The sequence below is a fragment of the Artibeus jamaicensis genome, unplaced genomic scaffold, assembly GCF_021234435.1.
Source record: "Artibeus jamaicensis isolate MK-2021 breed Jamaican fruit bat unplaced genomic scaffold, CSHL_Jam_final scaffold_847, whole genome shotgun sequence".
NCBI classification, from domain to species: Eukaryota; Metazoa; Chordata; class Mammalia; order Chiroptera; family Phyllostomidae; genus Artibeus; species Artibeus jamaicensis.
In genome coordinates, this window is record NW_026522057.1 from 13,446,436 (window position 1) to 13,470,533 (window position 24,098).

Here is a 24,098-nt window from a genome sequence, read left to right on the forward strand (position 1 = left end):
TCCACACACATCCTCTTCTCCATTAATTCAAAACTAGTTGCAGCTCCTAGAACAGAGCAAGCTTTCTCTTGCTTCTGTGCCTTTATAAATATTGGCAATATTGTTCCTTCTGCCTGGAAGTCCATGCTCAGCTCAAGGGTCAGTTCTTCTAAGTTTCCCCGTGGCTGCCTAAAGTCCGTTTAGACCCCATTCCTCTCGCTCCCACTGCACCCTGGCATCACTCATTTAGTCATCAGTCTTCTCCGTTAGACTGCGAGCTCCTTGGGAGGTGAGCACTTAGTATGATACTGTGTGCTCTCTTGTACAGTTTTTGACACAGAATAGATGTTCATAAAAACTTGTTGAAAGTGTACTCCACCCAGGTAGACTGAGAGCCTGACCAGTCCAAAACTGTAAAGGGTGTTTAGAAAGCTCGTGACAAGTGGCTCACTCGGCCAGACCCGCCGCCATGTCCAGCATGTCATCTGCTCCATCAGTAAAGTAGGAGGGAAGCTAATGTTCCCGCATGTTCACCGTGTGCCAGGTATTGAGCCAGTCACTTTACCATGTTCCCTCAATTCATTTTTCACCTCACTATGAGGTAAGTCACTATCTTTATTTTATAGATGAAGAAATGAAGTGGTTAAGCCACTTAGAACTAGTAAGTGATGGAGCGAGGATTTAAACTCGAGCCAGTCTCTGGTTCTAAAGCCTACTTCTCCCCATGGCAAGAGAAAGTATTGATGTTTCAGGTAGGACCAAAGGACACGTGCACCAAACCTGACTATACTTTTGGTAAGTACGAAGATAAGTCCTCTTAGCAGAGTCTGATTTCCGTAGCTAACACTATTCTTTTAAATATAAGGAAAAAGCCAGAAAGCCAAATATATATATACATATATTGAGGTAAAAAGAAGACATAAAGTCTCTGACATAAGACACTCAAAGTGTGGAATACAACATCAGTGAGAAGTTTTAACTGACAATGTGCCTTTGGCTATGACCGTCAACAAGGACATTGGATTAGGTAAGACCGCACAACTGCGTGTCCCAAACTGGTCTGAAAACTTCAAAGGGAGCTGCTTAGAAATATGAGTGGATATATGGCTGCAACTCAATGATCCACAGTGACAGGCAAAATTGGGACTTAATGCGACTCAAAGGTGTTAATTCAGACGCTGCCTGTCTGGACTCATGGCGGGTCTGTAGAAGACACTACAAAGAAAGACCAGCGCTTGTATAAAGAAAGTGCTGTAAGTCCTTCTAGTTGGTTTCAAGAATGAGAAGGAAGAATGCTGGACAAATATTTAATTAAGCAGGAACACAATTTGATTGAAAAATCTCAATTTTACTTAAAAAGTCAATGGTTCCTGCTACATGTGATCATTCAGTGTTTCTTTATGGGGGCGGGAAATGGGATTTTTTTTTTCCTACAGGGTCTCTCCTGAAAACTCTTTATTCAATGGGATTATGTCTCAAGATCACCTAACTCCGTCTGTACATGTGCTCTGGGGAGTCACTGATCACTTCCCCCTTGCCTTGGAGATCTCAGGTTTCATTAAGAGCAGGATGTGGGTGTCGTACAGGTACTTTGCTGCCATTTCATTAAATGCAGTCCAGCATATTTTTCTTCTCAGTTTATTTTTGATGTAAATGATTTATATATTTAAAGAGAGACTATCAAATGAACTGCAGTTACACTCTGGCCAGTGGCTCCACTGGTTGGAACATCACCCCATACACCAGAAAGTTGTGGGTTCGATTCCCAGTCAGAGCACATGGAGAGGTTGCAGGTTCAGTCCCCAGTCAGAGCACATACAGGAGGTAATGGATCGATGTTTCTCTCACACATCAGTGTTTCTCCCCTTCTCTCTCTCTCCTCTCCTCTTTCTCTAAAATCACAATAAAAATAAATCCTGAAAATCTTTCTAAAATTGTGCTACATAAGCAAGAACCATATGATTTTTTTTTCTGGAAGGTCCATGTAGTCACTTCTATCCCACACATTTAATCACTTGTTCCTGCTTGGTGAGGACCAACTTCACCTCTGGGCAACAACAGAAAAACAAACCCTTTTCCCAGGAAAAGGAAGACAAGTCCTGACTGCTGTGGCTCAGCTGGTTGGCTGCCATCCCGCAAAGTGAAGGGACTTCACTGACCAGGAGGTCCGTTCAGGCACGGGCCCGGGTTGCGGTTCGGTTCGTGTGCCAGAGCAGATCAATGTTTCTATTACTCTCTTCTTCCCTTCCCGTCCCTCTAAAAATAAATAAATAAAATCTTTTGTAAAAGGAAGACGAGAACCTGCTGTTGTCTCCTTTTTATCTCTCTACTAAAAACTTGGGCAGGCAGATGAGGACCAGGCACACGACAGCAGTGTCCCTGCTCCCACTGCCCTGTGGCCGCAGGGAAGTACTTCCCTCTCAGGCCCAGGATTCGATGCTGGAATGAGGAAAAAGCCACAAATGCTAACTTCAAAGGCTAACCCTTCCTCTTGATGATGTGCTGTTTTATTTCTTATCCATTTAAAAATTATATGTTCTTATGCATATAATTACACACATGAAAAAGACATTAAGTACAGGAAAATATCACTAGTGGTAGGATTGCAAACAGTTTAATTTCTTTCTTTGTGTTTCTCTGTACTTCCTAACCTTCCTAAAATAAATATGTGTTACTTTCTAAAATAAAAAGTGTTATTATTTTCTTAGGCAAGCCTTTGTATCTGGCTTCATAATGAAATGATCTATAAAACCTGAAGACTCTGGTAAACAATCTACATCATGTTTAATACTTTCTGATTTAGAGAGGGCAGGAATATTCTCAGGAATGCAAATGAAAACATGGCTGTAGCTGTAATTTAATTCCTAAGTAAATCTTATTAGATACCTCCCTCTGCAACGGTGAAGATACTAAAAAAACAAACAAACAAAAAAAACGATCACTCTCTTGGTAAAGTCATGAGAGCAGCTAGAAATACAGAATATGGAAGATCAAAGTATCCTCAAACTGGGTCTGAATAATGACTCTAGAGTAGTGATACAGATCAACACTATCACACTTCACAGCAGAATGATTTACGATTTATACTTCTCTCTCCTTCTCTTTTGGCTGAGGGCCCTACACCTTGAGGTGAAGTCTTGTTTTATTAAAATCAAGTACGAAACATCAGAATGAATTGACCAAGTTCAATAGATAGTTGCTTCATTGCCATCTCAGAAGAGAAAACGTTTAGGTGATTTTTGGGATAATGAAAGAAAGAAGTAACCTAATCCCCAGGGCACTTAGATTGAGTTGAATGAAGATACTGACGTCAGTACATACAAATGGAAATTAAATATGTTTACATAGTAAACTCAGGGCCACGTGGTGCTTGTGGCAATGGTGGAACCTTGGGAAAAGGCCAACTTTTACCAGAGCTGGTCTCTGCCTAATTACAGTGTCTTGTTTTGTTTTGGTGCATTCTCAGGTATTATAATGTTACACTAAGCACTGAAATAAATCAACAATGTCACTGAGTCTACCACAAGCAGAATTAGACAGCTGAGAGAAAAATTTTGGAAGAAAGAAGAAAATAGTCATGTCAGTTATAAAGCTAACTTCTAGTGAGGTTCTTGGAATCACTATGCATTTAAGTTTTCAGAAAATGTTTTCCCTCATATTCCATTCAGTGTTTCAAAGATCTATCTTTAGAATACCTGTGAAAATTTTACCTGCATATACATGCATGGTTAAACATACATTATAAACAAGTTAATAAGTTGGGTTTTCTTACTTGCTGAAATCATACAAGAAAAATTTTATTTTAAAAAATTTAAATTGATTTGAGAGAGAGAGAAACATCAATCTTGTTGTTCCATTATTTATGATTCATTGGTTGATTTTTTTAAATTCTCACTGAAGCATAAGTTCATTGATTTGAGAGAGAGAGAGAGAGAGAAGCATTGATGTGTGAGAGAAACATCAATCAGTTGCCTCATGTATGCACCCTGACTGGGAATCGAACCTGCATTCTTTTGGTGTATGGGACAATGCTCCAACCAACTGAGCCACCCAGCTAGCGAGGTTGATTCTTATATGCGCCTTGACTGGGGATCAAACCCACAACCTTGGCATATCAGGGACAATGCTCTAACCAACTGAGCTATCTGGCCGGGGCCAATACAAGACAAAGTTTAAGGGAGGGCCATTAACATGCTAAAGTAACATTTTATTTTATAAAATTGACTAAATTGGGAAGTAGGAAACACAAATGATAATTGCAAAAAGAACTTTCATAGTCCAACCAGACCAAAATACAAATTCTTTCACTAGATTGCACAAATACCCTGGCCTACCTCATTGTACCAATACCATCTTTAATAATTAATCTCAAATCCTCTATTCCAATCAATGAGAGTTTCACATTTACATAAATATACTTAGGGGCTCAAGCAGAGAACACCAAAAAATTCTTTTTTTGATGAAAAACAAATAATTACTAGAGTTATAAAATGTCATTTGGTTTGATGATGGTATTTTTTGCTTTGTTCGCTTTTGGATACCAACTAAATTTTTTTCTGACCTTATGCTTGAGGCTTGCTTGGTTTAATTAACAGGAATTTATTGATCTATTTTTTTAAAGATTTTATTCATTTATCTGTAGAGGGAAAGGGAAGAAGAGAGGGAGAGAAATATCAATGTGTGGTTGCCTCTCATGTGTCCCCTGCTGGGAACTGGCCTACAACCCAGGCATGTGCCCTGAACTGGGAATCGAACCAGCAACCTTTCGGTTCTCAGGTCGGCACTCAGTCCACTGAGCCATACCAGCCAGGGCTACAGTTGTTTTAACGCTTCATAGATTTATTGTTTCTAACCCTATATTACTAGCCACAGGTTTTATTTCCTGAAATTTAATGATGTTTGCAAGAAAGAGACTGAAATTTGCATACTACCGCTGTAGTCACTTACGTAGCGCAACCCTAAATGCCTACATCTATTAAACTACCACTGGTTTGCACATCTCTTCATTCTATTTGCCATTCTAGCTCATACGCTGAGAGTGAGGACTGGCCTTGGAATGTCTCCATCATCTTTGCAACGATTTTGTGGCCTGTTGACATGCAAATACCTCCAAGAAAAATAAAAGGGGGGGGGGAGATTTGGGGATCCATTAGACTTCTTGATAAGATTTGTATAATTTTTAAAAACAAATTTTTGATAAGAGAAAGGGGGTGAGCAGAAGGTGACAGTGGGCTCGAAGGGGAGGGGTGTGCACAGACACACAGGTACCCAGAGCGCATTACCCTTGTTGTGCAAGCCCCGTAAGAAGCGCTCTGTGCTGCCGGTGCCCACAGAACCAGCAGGAATCGAGGTTATCTTAGCACAGAAGGAAGATACCCAGCAGAAGAGTCCAGCTCCTGGTTCTTAACTAAAGTGAACAATAAATACAACAGTCACTTAAACGACCAACAACGTACTTAAATAATTCCCCCGAATGGTCTGCAACATGCAAACTAAAACATGTACAGTCCAACCCTGATAAGATCAGTTCATTGCGAGTGCTTCGTTTCTATGATCTTCAACAAAACATGGCAAGTCGGCCAAGCACAGCTTTAAATGCCTTTGGGAAAAGCTCTAAGAAACAAAACATACCAATATTGGTAGTATTATTCCTGTTTTGAAAAATTAATAACAGTGTTTCCCTTGACTGTATAATAATCACTAGGAACATAAACCTAGTGACTTCTTAATTTAATCTTTATTGTATTTTTTCCATTACCATTTCGTGCCCTTATACTCCCCTCCCCTAGCGATCAGCACACTGTTGTCTATAATTTTTTAAATTTGTCATTAAAAAAATGCTTTTAAATGGGCACTTGCAATAAGAGATAAATCAGATGTGGTAATGGCTTCTTCTGCAAAAGCCATATGTAAACAGCGCATAAAGTTGACAAGTCAAGCAGCAGTAGCCCATTCTTCAGCCAAAAAAGGAAAGAAATGAAGAAAGAAGAACAAAAATTACCAAAAAGAAAAACATTCCCTGGACCTCTGCCCCCCAAAGCCTCAGAAATAACGGTTTTGATACACTTTTGCTGGAAAACTCAGGCCAACTGGTAGATTAAAAAAGGACATTAGAATCGCAAACAGTGAATATGGGGATAAACTAACAACAAAGTAACTGTGTGGCCAGCAAAACATGGTTTCAAAAATTCTATCTTTCCTCTCCAGTGTGCTATTTTTTAAATCATGCAATACATGTCTCTTCATTCTAAAGTTTCTTTCTTGGCTATACCCTCCCCGACTTTTTTAAAAAATAAAGTTTGTGTGCTATTGGTCCCCGGCTAGAAATACAACCCTGTAGAGCTCACTAGCTTCTCCATGAAACTTGAGTCGTTTTCACGCTCCACTGCTGTCTTCTGGCACACAAAGATTACATCTGGATAAAGGAGCTTATTTAGGAAGATGCTGGCCTTAATTAAATCACGGTTGGTAAAACTGCTTATTATATGAAAATCACTTCATAACACAGCCTCTCATAAATGCCAGCAAGTGGAATTTGCCCGTGACATATCCTTGAAGCATAGTTTTTACAATTTCCTAAATAGTGCTGTTATTAGATTATCCCCACAATATGCGAACGTAAAAGCAAACAGCTTCAAAATCAGTGCCCGCTGCAAAATTTTAACTATTAGGTAATAGAAAATTTTGCCTTCACACTGCACTCACCAGCAAGGGCTCCACAGATCAAACGAGTGTTCTCAGACTCGAACAGAGCTACAGACGCCAAAGTGATGGAGCAAGGATTAAAGGTTATGCTAAGCATACCTAGGAGACCAGAAGCCTTTAGTCGGTCAGTTCTATTTCATTACACAAAGAAGGCGGAGACATGAAGATGGAGAGAAGGGGCTCTAACCTGCGTGAAAACTCACTTAGTGGGGAACACAATTAAACACATTTGGCAGGGTTTCTCAGAAGCCCCCATCCCAGAAAGGATAAAGCCATAATAAGCACTTCAGGAAACTACAGATACTAACTAGATGCGTCTTCTCCTCCTGAAGAAATTTGTAATAATGAAAATGGCTTTCTGTGTTACCATTTTCAACAAATTCCTACAAGAAATGTGGCTTTGGAGAAACACTGCAATGTTTTTACATTGCTCAGACCTCCACAGGGTACTTACTTTGAGCTGGTAAACAGACCACTTCAAAATGCAGAGTGTTGGTTCTAAGTAATCACCTGGGTAATACAACAGAATCTAGAATGGTGAGGGGAGGATGAGAGATCAGGTTCATCCAGGGTGAAGTGAGAGATCAAGTGGAAGGCCGTCTGCGGGCTCCATAGCACGGGGGCAAGCTCTCCTCACACCCACAGGCCCAGGCCCACCCCAATCTTCGTTCTTCAGTGTGATCGGAGTGGAAGTCCTGGCAGGTTAATAGCTACTGACTTGTACAGTGCTCTTAAAAAAAAAAAAAACCCAAAGACATATCCACCATATTCAAAAAATGCTTCAAACAGATGTGACGATTGCATAGCGACCGATTAAGTGGGTAAGAAAAAGTTATTTTAAAAACTTGGTATAAATAAGTCAAATGAGTTCCAAGCTTATTTAAAATATTAATATTTTGAGAACTGAACACGTGTCCGTAGGTTACCTCGGTTTCAGGACTGAACAGAAGACAACTACCGGGTGTAGATAAGAGAAAAACATAGAAAAACAGGAACGTTTCTGGGAAGACTGGCTGACAATACCGCTTGATCCAATGAAGCAGAGGTTCCTTTTCCTTTCTTTTTTCTTTTTTTTTTTTTCCAGTGGTCTGTTCATGTACGGCATGACTAGCTCCTACTTTCCTTGATGACTAGTATCAACCAGCAAAAGATTTGCAATAAGATTTATTCAGGATAAATTTACACATTAACAGAGCCAATAACATGAGAAAAATATCGAAGAAATTGTTCCAAAAGTTCTTAGCAGATTTTTTTTTGAGGTTTAAATATTTGCTGAACTGCTAAATGGATAAACAGTTTACTGGAATGAGCATCAGAGCTCAGAAATCCTGGACCAGGCACCAAAAGGAAACACAGGGTTAGGGTTTAGAAAGCACCTCCTGAAGCTCATTACAGGCCAAGGAACCCTTCAGAACACAGCCATGTCAACCTGGGAGCAAAGACACTTACGAAAGAAGGTAACTTCATTTTATTCTGACTTATTGGTAAATACTGCCTCATTAGGCTCTGAATTGAGGGATTCCTCCCAGAAAAAATCTCTTTATTTTTAAAGAGAACCCCTTCTAAAATTTTTTTCTAAATACCCAGTTGCTTAAGACACTAAGGTGAACCAAAAGTTCCAAGTGAAAATTCTTTCACTTTCTTTACCGTGTTTGTTAGATAATGTCTAAAATCTGGCTAAAAAAAAGGTAAATTTGGGAACTGATTATTCCTTAGGGGAAAAGAGAGGTAAACTCATAAAAACTAAGAAACAAACACCAAAAAGTCAGCTGGATTCATCACTGGGTGTGTTTTAAACACAGTTAACAGAGAACTATTTGGAAAACTGACAAAGGCAGGTGTGCTGGGTGGTTACAGTTATTTTGGATTACAGTTCGGGTGTACCCCAACAGCCACATAAACAGAAACAAATACCTTGTCTTTTGTTTTCATTTCTAATCGCAAACAAGATAAAAACCCACTTCAACACTGAATGAAGGTGCTGACATTGCAACCACAGCTCTTCGAAGCCGCACAAAGGGAGGAAATGTAATTAACCAGTTCTCTGGACCTGTGTCAGGCCGGGGTCAGCAGAACGCAGCCAAAGGGCCGAAAACATCCCTCTCCTGCTTTCTGGGTGGCTGTGAACTAAGAATGGTTTTGCATATTTAAATGGCTGGGGGAAAACGTAATAATATTATATGACAAAAATGATATAAAATTCAAATTTCAGGGTCTGTGAGTAAAGTCTGATTAGAACACATTTAGGCCTATTCGTTAACTCACTGTCTCTGCTGCTTTGACTCTGCAAGGGTGAGGTTTGTGGCGTGTGGAGCTGAAAATGGTTATTATCTGGCCCTTTACCGAAAAAATTTGCCAACCCCTGGTCTATCTGATAGTTAAAACTCTTGATATCACAAGAGTTTGACACAACTGGTATTTTTATATCTTGTAAAACACAAGACAAACCACAAACCACCCTTTCTGATATTACAATCCAAGATGAAGTTATATATACAGAAATGCACCCTAGTCTCGAGAATATGTTCTATGGTAAAAATGGTTGATTATTACCTGTGGTAAATGGATGAGAGATTTTAACTGAAGCGAACTACAAGATATCACTAGAGAGACTGACACCCATCACAGAGGTATATGTAGATTCTTTGAATAAACCAGGGACCGCGCTACAGAGTTAACAAGAGACAGAGGCTTCCAGGTCTTACAAGGGGGCTGCACGTACAGACAGGGCCCACGGTGATTAACCTGGCACACACCTGTGTCCCAACAGAAGAGATTCTAAGTGAAGAGTTAGAGCTGATCCAGTGCCATCTGTGATTTATCATTCAATTCAATTGAACAATTATCTTTTGTTATATGTCTAAGATATAAAGGTGATGGACTGACAAACATCTAACCAAAGCAAAGCTTCTCACTTTGAAAATCTCAGTTTTGAGGAGAGAGGCACAAACTGAAAGAGGTGGGTTAATATTTCAAATTTTAATATCATTTTTTCTGATGGGAATCTAAATCATAATCAGAATGGGAACAGAGGGTAAGTTCCTATAATATTATCAAATCACACTCGTACAGATCAAATCACCCGGGGGTGCTAACATACGGAAGGGCAGTCAGGCCGTCAGGGACAGCAAGCAAACCTAGAACGCAGACGCTGGCGGTGTGCGTCTTCAAAATAAAGTAGTGCTACTCTCTTGTCAACAGATTCTGGGCTACAGGAAGTTTCCAATGCTACAAAACTATCCCACCCCAACTCTTTGGTCTAAAAATAAGTCCCAGGACCTGGCTGGTGTGGCTCAGTGGATTGAGCATTGGCCTATGAACCTAAAGGTCTCTGGATCGAGTCCCAGTCAGGGCACAAGCCTGGGTTGTGGGCCAGGTCTCTGGTTGGGTGCATGTGAGAGGCAACTAACTGCTGTTTCTCTCACACACTGATGTTTCTTTCCCTCTCTTTCTCCTTTCCTTCCCCTCTCTCTGAAAATAAATAAAATCCTTTAAAAAAAAAAAAGTAAATCCCAAGTGCCTGTGTTATTGCCTGTGTAGAAGTTGGGATTTCCAGGAATTTCAAAATGTTCTTTCAGAGAGGACATAAAGCTAAAAAAAATAAAATAAAATAGGGAAGCAACCTATGGGTAATAGAGCCAGGAAGAGAAAGAGCTGGTAAAGCAAGAAAAACTAGAAAAAGGAAGGAAGAAAGCAGACGGATGACATGCTAGGAGGAAGACTGGATCGATCTGGATAGAAGACGGTGAGTTATATGAGGGCAATAACTGTCTAATTCCAACATGCGAGTTACTTTTAACTATACAAAGAGCTTATAACATGGAAGATAGGAAATTCTTCAGGACCAAGAAGTGAAAGCTATGAGAAAACATTTCGACTGAACATAAGAATGATTTATATACAAAAACCAGAGATGTCCAAAGATGTAATGTGTTATATCTTGGGACATATTTAAACACAGGCTAGAAGACCACGTGGTCTCTGAATCTCCATGTGATACTGTACAGCGGAGTCAAGCAGTACAGGGGGGAGGAGGTGGATCCTAAACTTCTGATAATGCCACCTCTTAACATCCCTGCAATCCATTACCCTCGTGGGCCACGAACAAATGAACAGACAGCAGCTGCCGTGTTTTTCCTTAATTTTTATTCTCTGTGTTTTGTTGAGATGGGATCCTGTACAAAGACTCTTCTTCAAAGAGACAGATGAGGCGAAAACCAGACTAAATGGCATCCTCTGCTGCTTTGGGGGACCTAACGAGGAAGGCGGGACCCTAGGCTTCCTTTTCCCCTTTAAACTCTGAAATGTTAGCTTTATTCTATTATTTACCCCAAACAGAATCCTGACTATGATAAAGGGGACGGCTGCCCTCAAGGGCACCAATCACAACAGATGAGAAAAGCACTCCTAAAGCATCCGTTTCCTCAACAATCTGTCATGTATACATTTAGTCAGGCTACTGTTAAAGTTATTTAGTAGCATTTTTGCGTCAAGTTCTGCTGCAGCACAAAGGAGGCCCTGGAGCATACGGGGTATACAGCAGCAGCAGGGAGAGCAAACTTACTGTCACTACCCACTACAGTACAGAAGGAAGATTGGGATTTTGCAATTTTATACTCAATACCCTTGGCAAAATAAGCAACAGTACAAAAGCATCGCATATGATTTTTTTTAATTTTAGGCCTTCCTTTTGAAAATACGTGATCACTGGGTAAAGCCTAGATATAAATTTTGATTGGTAATGCCTTCTAAAAAAAAAAACCAAACCTCTAATGCCTAGTATGTCCTATGTGCTTATCTGTAGGAAGTATTCCAGAAGTGACTTAGTGATGGAGGAGAAAGTGAATTGGCTAATATCCACAGAAATTTCAGACTAAAATTTAAAGCAGTATTTAATAGGAAGAAGTGCACTGGGTCCTAGGATCTAGGATGATCTGGAGATCTACTCCACAGATAACCCCAGTCTAATGTTAGTTAACGAAGTCAACATCTTCTCCCTTGAAAACATTTACTGACATAAACAAGTGTAAAACTGGCCCGTGCAAACTGGACCTCCTTCGTACTCCGAGTACTAGAATAAGAGAATGGCTGAAAGATGGGCCCGAAACACTGACGCTGGCTCTATTCACAAGTGCGGCCCACTCTAAATATACTATATGGATGAGATGAACTGTTTAAGAGTGTAAAGAATTTGGAAAGACTTTTAACTTTAGTAGTTTTAAGTGCTTGTTCAAATACCAATAAGGAGTAGATGGAAATAAATACAGCTATTTAATTGCTTCCTTTCACGTAAAAAATTTCAAGAAGTTGACGTGTGTTTGTTTTTTAGTTTCCGTCTTCCTGGCCCCTAAAAGATCAAGAATTGAACAATAACCAGAGCTTCTGGTGCCTGGAACATGTTACACATTCTTTCTCACGAGGCAGGTTTGTTTCTGTGTTACTAGGTGGAAATCTGGGCGTCAGGCAGGTCTCCGTGAACTTATCAGTCGCCCTAGAAGTAATTAATAGCAATGGCAAGGCAAAAGCAAGGCTTTATACTGGCCTGTATTAATAACTTTAGTCCAAATTATTTTTTAATTATCAACCTGCCATTAAGAAACTGCACCAGGGTGGCACCAACCAAGGGTGTCCTATCTTTTGGTGTCTCTTTTGGTGACGCTGGAAAAAGAAAAGTTGTCTTGGCCACACATTAAATACACAAACACTAACAAAAACTAATGAGCAAAAAAAAAAAAGGTTTTAAGTAAATTTACGGTTTTGTGTTGGGCCAGATTCAGAGCCGTCCTGGGCCGCATGTGGCCCATGGGCCATGGGTTGGATACCCCTAAGACACAGTTATTAGGATCTGTCTCTGGTATTAACAATGGAAGGAGATATGAGAAGGTAACGAAAGCTATTTACAGTTTTATGTGAGCAACATAGACAGCATTAACTTTAGGTAACACAAGCTGTAATGTCCAATATTTTTCCTCTGATAATTGTGTTGGGTACAGCTTTTGAGCCCACACTGGCCTTCTCCTCAAATATCTGTAAGGGTCTGTGAGAACTCCTGCTGCACTTCAGAAAACTGAAAAGGACTGTTGGTTTCCACTAGACTTAGTGAACTTGGAGTAACTCCAATACAAAGGGAAACAAAATTCAAGGTGAAGTTTACAATAATAATTAATAAAATACTGTGTATAGGAATGAAAACTGGAAATATAATCTGAAACAGTCATAGAAGTACCAATAAAATTTTAAGATTACTTCCTTTTTAGTTTCTTGAAAAAAGAATTTAAACCAATGCTACGGTTTTGTTTATTTCACAAAGAAAGCTCTTATATCTCTATTTCACGGATAAAGGAGAGTACTTATAATGATCCCTTTCTGGGTTAGAGAATAACTTCACAATATTTCAGGTTGACTTGAGATCTTTTATAATGAGTAAATCAATAAATATTCTTAATTATAAACATTTGTTGTAAACAGATATAGTCTGTGACGTGAAAGATACACACTCACGCCAGATTTTTACATTTAACCCAATCTGCTTCCTTTTCCCCCCCTTTTTTTTTGGAAAGCTTATAATCACAGAGTAGCACTTTTCCGGAGTACCAGAGAATTATTTCTGCCTGTCCACAGAGACATAAAACAATAGCGGTGAATGAAGGACAAAAGATTCTTGGCTTTACTGTTCATTTTTTTCTCTAAGAAGCCATCACCTTCGAAACAAAAAGTCTTGTGTAGCAGTTTCATCAACTGAAAAGCATTAAGAGGTAAAACAAAGTGCAATAATCTCAGTTTGATAGCCCTATGGACTCAGATTCCAAAACAAATATTTGAGACAACATTAACCAAATCATCCATATTGGTACATTCGAGTGCCATAAAAAGCAAGCTACATGCAAGACTTCATTAATGCAGAGGTAAAACAACAGGTTAGACATCCGAGTTGTGTTATAGAGGGCACGCTCATCTTTACTTCAGGAAAGTCTGGAAAATCAACATGCAAACAGAGGACACACACTTGTCACATAGAACTCCAGAGCTCACATGGCCACCAATTAAAAACAATTGATTTCAACACAAGTATAAGAACAAACATGTCTGAAATGTATCAAGAAAAGAAAATATATTAATATATTTTTTAAGCTTACCATATGGCTAAATATTGCTTCTAGCAATATAATTACTTAAGTCATAAAGAAGTAACACAGTATTTTAATTCAGAAGAAGGTATGCTTATGCACAGATCTTGAATAAATCTGTATTCCAGGACTTTTAAAGATGGGCAGAGTAGTCTGGGAAATTCAGCCCTGGCTGGAGGCTAAGTCAGGGACACCAGCACCATTTTCCTTAAACCACCAACATGTTACTTGTGAAAAGATGGCATTTAACCTTTGCAGCTCTCTTTTCTACACCAGGCAGGATAAAGTTGTTTGTCCCTGAACGTCTCAGAAATACACATAAAGAAGGCCACAGAAGACAAAAGCCCTTTCCCAAAAAAGGCCTTTGTATATACTGGTTTGATATCGCAAGAAAAGGAGTGGTTTTGGATTCATAGATTAAAACGTGTCTTTTTAAGGCTTTTGAAAGGTTAGCAAGTTGAAATTTTTTCTTAAATTACAAAGCCCATGCCACACAAACGACTACGGAAGATTAGGGAAATGTTCCATCTGATGTGTCTACAGAGTACCCGGCTTTGTGTGAAACACTGGAGGGAAGGACGTAGCCACACTAAATAGAAACACGCAGAATGAAAAGGTAAAAGCTGCTGGGAAAGTACCAACCTGCCACAAGCTTAAATCTGATTTTTCTACACTTGTTAAACTTCTATAAGGAAATCTGGCTTGGGCAATCTATTCCTACTCCTTTGTGCCCCATAATACATATTCTACAAAGAGTAACATTTATTGACGGAAAAATGGTCACAAGAGCTTTTCTAGGACAGTGAACTATTAGGATCAGAGAGCATCATACAGGGGATAACACGGGAGGAGTCAATGACAGGTCTGACGGTTTTAGTCTTGACATTTCGGACGAGCACCCTGTTTTCCGGTCACAGAAAGACCAACCACCAAACAGCCAACGCCAGAACCACGAGAAAAGACATCATGTAAGGAAAACGAGGAGATGGAAAAGTACGAGAGTAGAGGTGGCACTTTTTGAAAGACTTGTGATCCTCGGGGATTGGAATAGAAACCTTGGGAAGAATGTCTTCATTCTCTTGCTGGGGCAAAGCTCTTTCAGTGGATCTCTCTTGCCTTTTAACCTTCTCTTCATTCTGCACTAACAGAGCACGTTCCTGTGCCTGCTTTCACGGTAGAAGATTGAGAAAGACAGAGAAAGATGAACAAAATGACAGATGAAAAATGCTTAAAAATGATACTTGGGGATGTGCAAAGGATTTGGGAAGGTCTTTCGGACATTCTATTTTACTTACTTTACTTTGGCAATTTACCCCAGCAAAGTTTTTATAACAACAGTACTCCATACATGTTTTTTTTTTAAATGAATGGACACTGGAAGTCCCGAAAGTTCAAGGAGACATGGACTTCCTTACAGTACTTATTCACCCTTGAGGACATTCACATAGGAATTTGGGGTTGGTTCATTGCTTTGTTGCTCCCAGTTTTTCCCAGGTCAATTGGGCAAAGGCAATAATGAAGCATGCTTCTTGCCATCACAAAAGTTACCTTTATTACAAATAGAATGGTAGAATATAAAAAGTTATCCTCATATGTCTCACATAGATTTTAAAAACTGTAACACTTCATTTGATATGGCAATTAGCTTTAGCTCAAGGGAATAAAAATCTGAATCCTATACATTTTAAAGACTGCAAAGAAAAAAAGTATAAAAGTTCATATGTGTCTTGAAGGTCTACTAAAAAACAAAGAAACCCACAAATCTTAACAATGGCAAACTCCCTTCCCCTCTCCCTCAGAATTATGATTAAAAATAATAATGACCATTGTGAAGGCTTATACATCACATTAAGCAAATACTTGTGACACTTTTAAGAAAAATTATTTTTTTAATAATTGTCCAATTGTAAGCCCCCCCGACCCCCAAAGTTCTGTTCTCTGCTATCCAGTCAAGACAAACGTTATCTATGAAAGGAAAAACTTGGCTCTCAGCTCTCTCAGCTGAGCCAACCTTCTCGGGTCAGTTTGGAAGTCTGACACTGGTTCTTTGCACACCCCTAAGTGATACGTATCAGGGAGAAAGTAGCTGGGGGACTGGTCAGCAAAGAAGAATCAAAGGAAAAGAAAGGATGCAAAATTATAATAATGATTTTTAAAAGAAAATAAAGGGGAGAAGAAAGACAACATAAAAAGAATAGGGTACAATTAAATTCATTTTTTCCCTGAATCCATATTTATATCTTCATGCAGCTTTTCAACCAGCCATGCGCCAAAATAAGCAAATTGAAAGCTGCAAAAGCTGCAGCAGTGGAAATGTCATGTGTCAGGTCAAAAGGTGGGATGTGAGAATCTACTAGTGTAGCCAAAGAAAAAAATTATTCAGCAGCTGCTGTTCGATTCTGGGGGGGGATTATCTGCTTAGTGCCATGACAAGAGCAAAGTGTGATTGAGAAGCACAAGTCATAACAGCAGCTTTACCTCTGGCCCACCAACCTTTCTTTCCGAGGGAAGGACAGAGGTTTTCTGCACCTGGTCATACACAAATTGCACACAATTCAGCTGCTTGCAATGCAACACAAATGCTGTCAAAAGTGGAAGAGGTGTTCCCAGAGAACATAAACACTGTCCTAATTATTTTTAAAAAGTAAGATATGCCAGAAAGTGGAATTATCCTATGTAAAAGGTTGTGACAGTATAGTTCTCACTTATTCCACTGTTCGTTTAGAGGGTATTATACACAAATACAGAGCGAAAGTGGCTTGACTATCCCCACCGATCTAATTTCATTTATCAAGAGTCGTTTCTTTAAAAGCCCACAGGACGACACAGCCATTCCCCAGAGCAGTCCTGAGATGGTTTCTGAAGGCTTTCCTATTAAGATATAAGACATTTTCTGGAACTGGAAACTGATTCAACTTTACCAAACTTCATCCAAGAAAGTACTGTTACTTTTTCAAAGCAGTTGAGCATGTTTTATTATTTGTACAGAGTCCAAAAGAAAACTTCTAGAAAATATGCAGTTACCAGGTGAGAGAGCAACAAGGCATCTTCTCTGTGAGAAAAATAGTCAGTTCAGGGGACACTAGTTAGATTTAGAATACAAAACTAATGTCCATGTGCATCAGGGCACGGAGACCAAGAGGACAGTGAATAGAACCACTGCATCCCATCATCTCTGGTAACTCTATTTAGTGGCCCATCATTCAGGAATCCTCCACCCTTACTCAGTGAAACTGGCTCCATTCATTCTATTTAGAGAGTCATTAGCCAAGTTTAACCACATTTTGAGAAATATAAAAAATACGCTTGGCTGACCAACTTTTATTATCCTCTCCAGTTCCAGAAACTAAATAAGTTGAGTAGTTTATCATAAATTCTAAATATAAAAACAAGTCTTTTGAAATTATTAAGACATTACTTTACCTTTCTTAACTAGAATTGTTAATACTTTAGGATAAAAACAAGCATATAATTTAAAAATCATTACAATCACTCATTGAGTCATTGTGACTATTTATATAAATCTTTAGCCTGCCAGGCTAAAGATTAAGTAAAGACTTTTTGAATATATGCTCAAGGTAACTTTTTCACTACATATATTTATTTCTTTAGATGTAGAATTTCTACAATAGGTAATAAGAACAACAATAGAAAAGAACAGCCCCTGAAAGATATTGCTGGCTTCCTCTAATTGTGACTACGGTACAAAACAGTGAATTAAAAGTTTGATGTTACTCATAAAGATAAAATAAAAAATCAATAGTTTTTTTAAAAATGAAACACAACTATTACTTGGTATTCTACATTCTCTGGCTTAGGGGCCTCCTGGGTTTATTATATAATTGTGGTTAACCATTCCAGACATTTCGAAGTTGTGCAAATGTTCAAATAAAGTTTTTTTAAGAATGCGTATTCCTTTTCAATTTTGACCTTACTAAATTTAGTACACTCTCTAGTCCTTGAAGGCACAGTTTGAACATAAAGTTCCATTGGCTCACGGCCAGTTTGCAAACGCACACACTAGCCTGCAGCTGCAGAGCGAGTTCTCAGGCCGATTTGTCCACCAGGAGCCGTGAGTGGCTCCCATAACCAGACTGGGTTGTCCACCTGACTCAGCAAACCAGTGGTTGATGAACGCCTGAAAGCTGCCATGAATTTGATGGAGGCACCAAAAATACACTTTAGCTCTAAACTTTCTCTCAGATACAGAACATTAATATACAAAAACACTTATTTCACTCACTCTCCCAACTGGTCATGCGGACAAAGTACTCACTCCTTCTCCTGTGGGGACTTGGCCGTTGATGTTAAGTGATCGGAACGGGGAGTGAGTGGATAAGCGTTTATCCCATTCACTAGGCCGTGGTTCTGGGACAGATTCCATAAAGTTCTTTTTCAGCTCACTGATGCTGGCGTGATGTTTTTTGATCTCTTCTTGACTTTTGTCTAAATCCTACAGTTGAAAGGACAAAGATGCAAAACAATAAATACTCAAAGGAATAAAAACACACCAAGGGAAGCCCATCACAGACTAGGGGCATCGGTAGAAAACACACCACATCCAGGAGAGATATTACGAATCCAAAAACTGCATTCAAATTGTAAATATACAACATGGTATATTTGCTTGCTTTTTTTTTTAAACAAGGTGCTTTTCTTGGAAGCAATGAAGCATCATAACCCCACAGCTCTTAGCAGTTATATAACCCATAAGGAGCTCACTCAGTTTTACAACTCTTCTTCCCATTATGACTCAGTGCTGGCTCTCCAACTCCTCATCCCAGGAAGGTAATTCCACAACTCAATTAGCCTCAGATTGATATGAACTGATTTAGGCTCAGCTCAGGCAGGATGGAGAGAGCAAAAGACAAGGAGAAACTATTAAATAAGGGACTGGGTGAAAGATTCAGCTTTCATCACTGACTGTCCTGCACTGGGGTAAATTGCAACCGGGTGGTACCCCTCTATTTCTACCTAGAGATGGTTTTGCTTCCCTGTATTAGGTGGCTGTTGTTGGTTTTTGGTAAACAGGAAGAGCCTTTTCTTGATATAAGAATTTATTACTGGTACATAAAATCTGAATCGCTATGTTGTACACCTGAAACTAATATAATATTGTATGTCAACTTCAATTGTTTTTAAAAAAGATATTCCTCTGGGAGAAAGTAATTGATTCCAAGATTACAACAAAAAAAGTTGAAATTCATGACTCAGGCCTTCAGAGCAGGTTGTGACTATCTCTGACTAATTACTCAGGGATATGTAATATAATGGCTCTTTTCCTTTGCCAATACTACTCACACAAATGAAAAGGCTTATGCTTTCTAGCTTCTGACAGCTTCACTTCATTTTTCAGTACCATTCAAAATAGGGACCTTCTTCTACTAACCTTCAATGAATGGGAAGTGATCTAACAAGAATTCTTCAAATAGCTTATGTATCTCCTTATGATTTAAAATAGCTCAACTGGCCCTGGCCAGGGAGCTAAGTTGGTTGGAGTGCCATCCCACGTACCAGAAGGTTGCAAGTTTGATCCCTGGTCAGGGCACATACCTCGGTTGTGGATTCAGTCCCCAGTTGGGGCATATAGAGGAAGCAACCAGTTAATGTTTCTCTCCCAAATAGATATTTCTCTCTTGCTCTAAAAGTCAATAATAAAAACATATCCTCTGGCGAGAATTAAAAAATAAAAGAATAAATAAAATACCTCAACTGTTCCAGCAGATTTGCATACTGGACAACTAGGGGTAAGCTCTTCAAGAGCATATTCTAGGGAGACATGATCAAGACTAAGGTTAATAAAGCTAGACACAATGAGAAATATCTAGGTTTATGTAATAGGAAGTATATAACAACTTTCAAAAGGGAGATAGCCAGAAATAATCTGAGAAATACAACTTGAAGACAAAAACACAAATGTTCTTTGTCCAAAATACTTCTCTGAAAAAACCCAAAAGATCTACGCTTGAGACCAAAATATGTGGGAGGCCGGCACTTGACAACTGCTAAAAATTCTGTGTTTATTATATATCAAGGCAGCTCTGTGTCCAAGAAAAGCATAATACTAAATATATCTCCTAATATGCTGTGTGAATTTGGGGATTAGTCTTTTTTATTCTTTTAGACTCCGTGGGAAACAGCCTCATTTTGAGGAAAAAAAATTGATGCCCATTTCATTAAAAAGTTTCTTTTTCTGGAGCCATTTAGGCTTTGAGTAAGTTAGATATTTTTTTTCAAAAGCAATGTCAAAGGGAAAAATAGCACAGGAAAAGAAAATCAGTTGGGACACAGGACACAATTTTGATTCTGGAGATATTCATTCAGAAAATTCGTTTAATAGTCTATCCTTTTTATTCTTGCAAGAACGAACAATGTGTATTTGCTTTGCGATCATTCAGAGAAAACTAACGCACCAGGGCAATCCTGCAGCTCTCTGGGATGCAGTGTGAGCACAGCTCATGAACACAGGCTTCCCCATAAGGAAACAACAGTTTGCCCTTTAGTTCGAGCTGAAAGCAAGGAAAGCCTATTTACTGGCTAAAGAAAAGTCATGAACAAGCGTAGTCAAGGACTCACTCAGTAGGAGGCTGAGCAACTGAGAACCACCAGGCATGTAAGGGCCCTGTGACCCAGCTCCTGACTGGAAATTAAATCGGCTTGGGCCAAAAACAACTTAACATTTTTGGGAGAGTTAAAAGTATGAATGGAGCAAAACAAAAATGAGCAAGAGATGCTATGGTAAGACCATAACTCTCTAGGTTAGTTAGCCTTTTAACATGAGAGATTTGTGACTCTTCTTGCCTAGCTTTTCACTGGCTGGAACCTGAGGAAATAAAGGTTTCAGTAACATCAGTAGCTTCTGAGGGAGCTTTCTCCATCCTTCTTAGCTGGCTCTGTTGGAAACCTGTGGGGGCACAGAGTAAAATTAAGATCTCAAAGGGACCTGTTCCAAATAGAATTTGTCATAGACTCTTGCTACAAGTTCCCTCTGGGAGATGGAGGAGGAGGCGGTACATCTAAAAATGAACTCGACCTTATTTGTGCCAGAACAAAGCATTAGTGGGAGTGGGGGAGGAGTAAGGAGAGGAATGCTTAAAAAAAAACTGCTAGAGTGACAGATAGGTTGAGAGAACTTCCTTAGGAGGAACGAAAAAAAAAAACCCAAACTTTTACAATAACTAGAGAATGATGGTTAGCCAAACTTTAGCCATGTTCAGGTTAGACACTTTTTGATGCCTATCATATTATAATTTAAGCAGCAATCAAACCAAACCATTTAATATAAAATATTCTCAAAAGGTAGTTAGTAGTTTTAATTTTCAAACACACACTTATTAGAAATCCCCTCTCACTGCCGTCAATGAAATGCTGGGGAAAAACACATCACACACAGGGACTTCATGAGTCTCAGAAGCCATACCACACCTCGTGGAACGAATGACAAATATATGATTGGTACTGCAGGTTCCAGGTGAGAGGAAGCACTAGCCAAGACATAGACATGTTTAAAATTGGGAGATGTTGTTTTGCTGAGTTCAAGGAGATCAGCTGACCTCTGTCTTTCTTCCTAATCCCACAAGAGGAAGCATCCAGGTATGGTTTCAGTTCTGGGCCAAAGCAAAGAGATCTAGTCTCCATGTTTGAAATGTCCTAGGGTCCAGCCTTGACCTCATGTTACATGAGGTCGATGTATGTACAGCACTTGGCATTGTGCCCGCCACACAGGACACGACCAATGAAGGCTGGCTATAATTTGTGTTACTTTCATCCAAGTACCTTAAACCTAGCAGGCACTCAAAATATATGTTTGACAAAGAGTAAGATGAGTTTAAGTAATTAGTAGAGACCATTACACTAAATCAGATATCTATCTCAGGAAGTTTTTTCAAACTTCTATATTAATAATATTGACCACATTTAATACATGTTCATCTTTCAGGTCTCAGTGAAAATGTCTCTTCAGAGAGAATCTCCTGCCCTTTTTATTCTGAGTAGATCCCTTCATTTAGCACAGCATATGGTTTATTTGCTTCATTGTTTTTATAACAAGTTGTAATCATTTTATTGCTATTTGTTTACTGTTTTTCTCCTGCCCACTCCCCCACGCTGTAAGCCTCCTGAAGGCAGGAACCATGTTCATCATCTTCCTGTATGTTTATATTTCCTTTATATCTAAGTTAAACCCCTGATATCAGAGTCTGTTCATTTCTCTTGGCTCTGTCTTGAGCGGAATTGCAAAATAATCTGGTCATCAACTTCTATATAAGAGTTTTTCAACGTGTAAACTAACATGGACTCAGTTTTTTACACAAAGAATAATTCCAGTTTCCTTCATTTTTCCTCATGGAGTTCCCTCAATCTTCTAATGAGTTTTACATGTGTATTTCTTTATCCAATGTGGAGAGCCCAAAACTAGATAAAGTATGCAACATAACTCTAGTAAAAACCTCACCGATGTTGAGTGTAGCAGGAAAATGACCTTATAATTGCTACAGCAGACAGCATGTTGCTATTTCTGAATGGCAGAGGGGGGGGGGGGGGGGGGGGGGGGGGAGTGTAGTTTAACAGAGTTAGACAGGCCCTATCTGAAATCTTGGCTTTACCAATTTACCAGCTCTGTGACCTCAGGGAAATTAACTAATTTCTCTAAACCTCAATTTTCTCATCTCTAAAATAACAGTCTCATACCCACACACCTGTTTCCAGGATTAAACTGTCTTCTGTCATAGTAACTACTCATTTCATACTAGGCTCCCTCCTTTTCTTCCTGTCTCTCACTTCCCCCTCCGACTATCTTTCTGTCATTTTCTGGTATCCCCAATATTTTAAACCCATTTTGAATTATGATCATTTATCTTACTTGTCCAGGTCAGAAGATAACCAATCTGATGCTTGGGACATATAGTAGTTTATACTCTTGGAAAATTTGAAGAATTTTCTAATGGAACCACAAGAGGCAAAGGTAGTCCCAATCATATATTTTTTTAGGTAAATATGAAAGATGGAAGCCAGAGAGAAATCAGGTGAGATGGTTATGGATCTTCACATTCACCAACATGCAAAAGCACTTTAAACCTAAAATTCTCTCATGCAATGGCATGCAAAACCAAACGCGGCACAGAAAGAAGAAAGGGGCATCAGCAGAGAATGCAGAAGGTCACAGGCAACCAACTGAAATAAGCTTCAAGTTCATACAAACCTCCAACATTAAATTGCTATGTCTGATATAAATGTTTTCACCATCTAGTCTCTCTCTCTTTTTCTGTGAAAATGAAAGAGGGGAAAAACAGAAAAGCATAAAAAATTAAAATGTCGTTCTTGCGGGAGAAAATTGCAAATTGGCAAACCAAAAGTCATTTAAAATTAAATGTCCACAGCGCAGCATATGCCAACATGAAATGGTCACAGAACCACAAAGACACACAGAGAACACAATTACCACTGGAAAAGGGGTGGCCTTGTTCGTGAATGATGGGAGGATGTGATGATGCTATTTAAATAGACAGTGCTCCTGGCTTCATTGGCTTCTTACATAACAAGCTGTTTTCTGTTCATTTCTGAAATTGAGCTGTTGAGGGGTTTTCTTAAAATACACGATTTTAAGAAGGTTTAAAACTCCATGTTCATAAATTAAAAAATGTACTTGAAAAGTAACTAAATAAAATTTAATATTTAAAAAAATAAAACTCCATGTTCTACAGAGTAGAGGAATGCTTTAAGACATTCGTTTTTTGACAACTTTCATACTGAGTAATACTGCAGTATGTACATCTCTAACACTTTCTGTAAAAGAGATCTATGGGCGTTTTACATATGATCATTCAATATTCTATTCGGTAGAAACTGATTCACCCCACTCTATAGCTGAGAAGCAAGAGGCACGGAGCAGCCAGGCACAGAGTTACTAACAACACTGGCAGATGCTATGATGGTTTCATAATAAATATGTACAAAATATTGCCAACAATTTCAAGAACATGGTGCCTTGTGGAATATTTCTTATAAAGTTTAATAAAGGATAGGTTCAGCCTTTACCAATTCTTTCATGTTTCGAAAGATATTTTGCTACTGGGAAAATTTTCAACATATAGTAAAGGATTATAATTTTTTGTACACATATGCATGTGCATATATGCACATATACACATACATCTATCTGATATCCAAAAGCAATTTCTGATTCAGAGAAATCGATGAGAAGAACAGGTCACTGTCTTTTTAATGCACTGTAAACGTCAGCACGGGTGATGCTAATGCAGTTTTGTGAAGTGAAAAATGGCTAACCTT

The 24,098-nt window shown here is 38.9% G+C and overlaps 1 protein-coding gene across 15 annotated transcripts in view; it reads right to left on the reverse strand.

Moving 5' to 3' along the window:
- The window catches only part of EPB41 (erythrocyte membrane protein band 4.1), a 171,506-nt gene that overhangs the window by 21,363 nt on the left and 126,045 nt on the right, over positions 1-24,098 (reverse strand). For 8 of the 15 annotated variants that reach the window (XM_037149213.2, XM_053660414.1, XM_037149207.2 and 5 more), the window contains 3 exons: positions 23,011-23,073; positions 18,088-18,264; positions 16,290-16,340 (listed from right to left, as the gene is read on the reverse strand). In XM_037149213.2, the coding sequence (XP_037005108.2) occupies positions 16,290-16,340; positions 18,088-18,264; positions 23,011-23,073 (291 nt within the window). The remainder of the gene's footprint in view (positions 1-16,289; positions 16,341-18,087; positions 18,265-23,010; positions 23,074-24,098) is intronic. The other 7 variants (XM_037149218.2, XM_037149216.2, XM_037149209.2 and 4 more) reach the window with 4 other exon arrangements.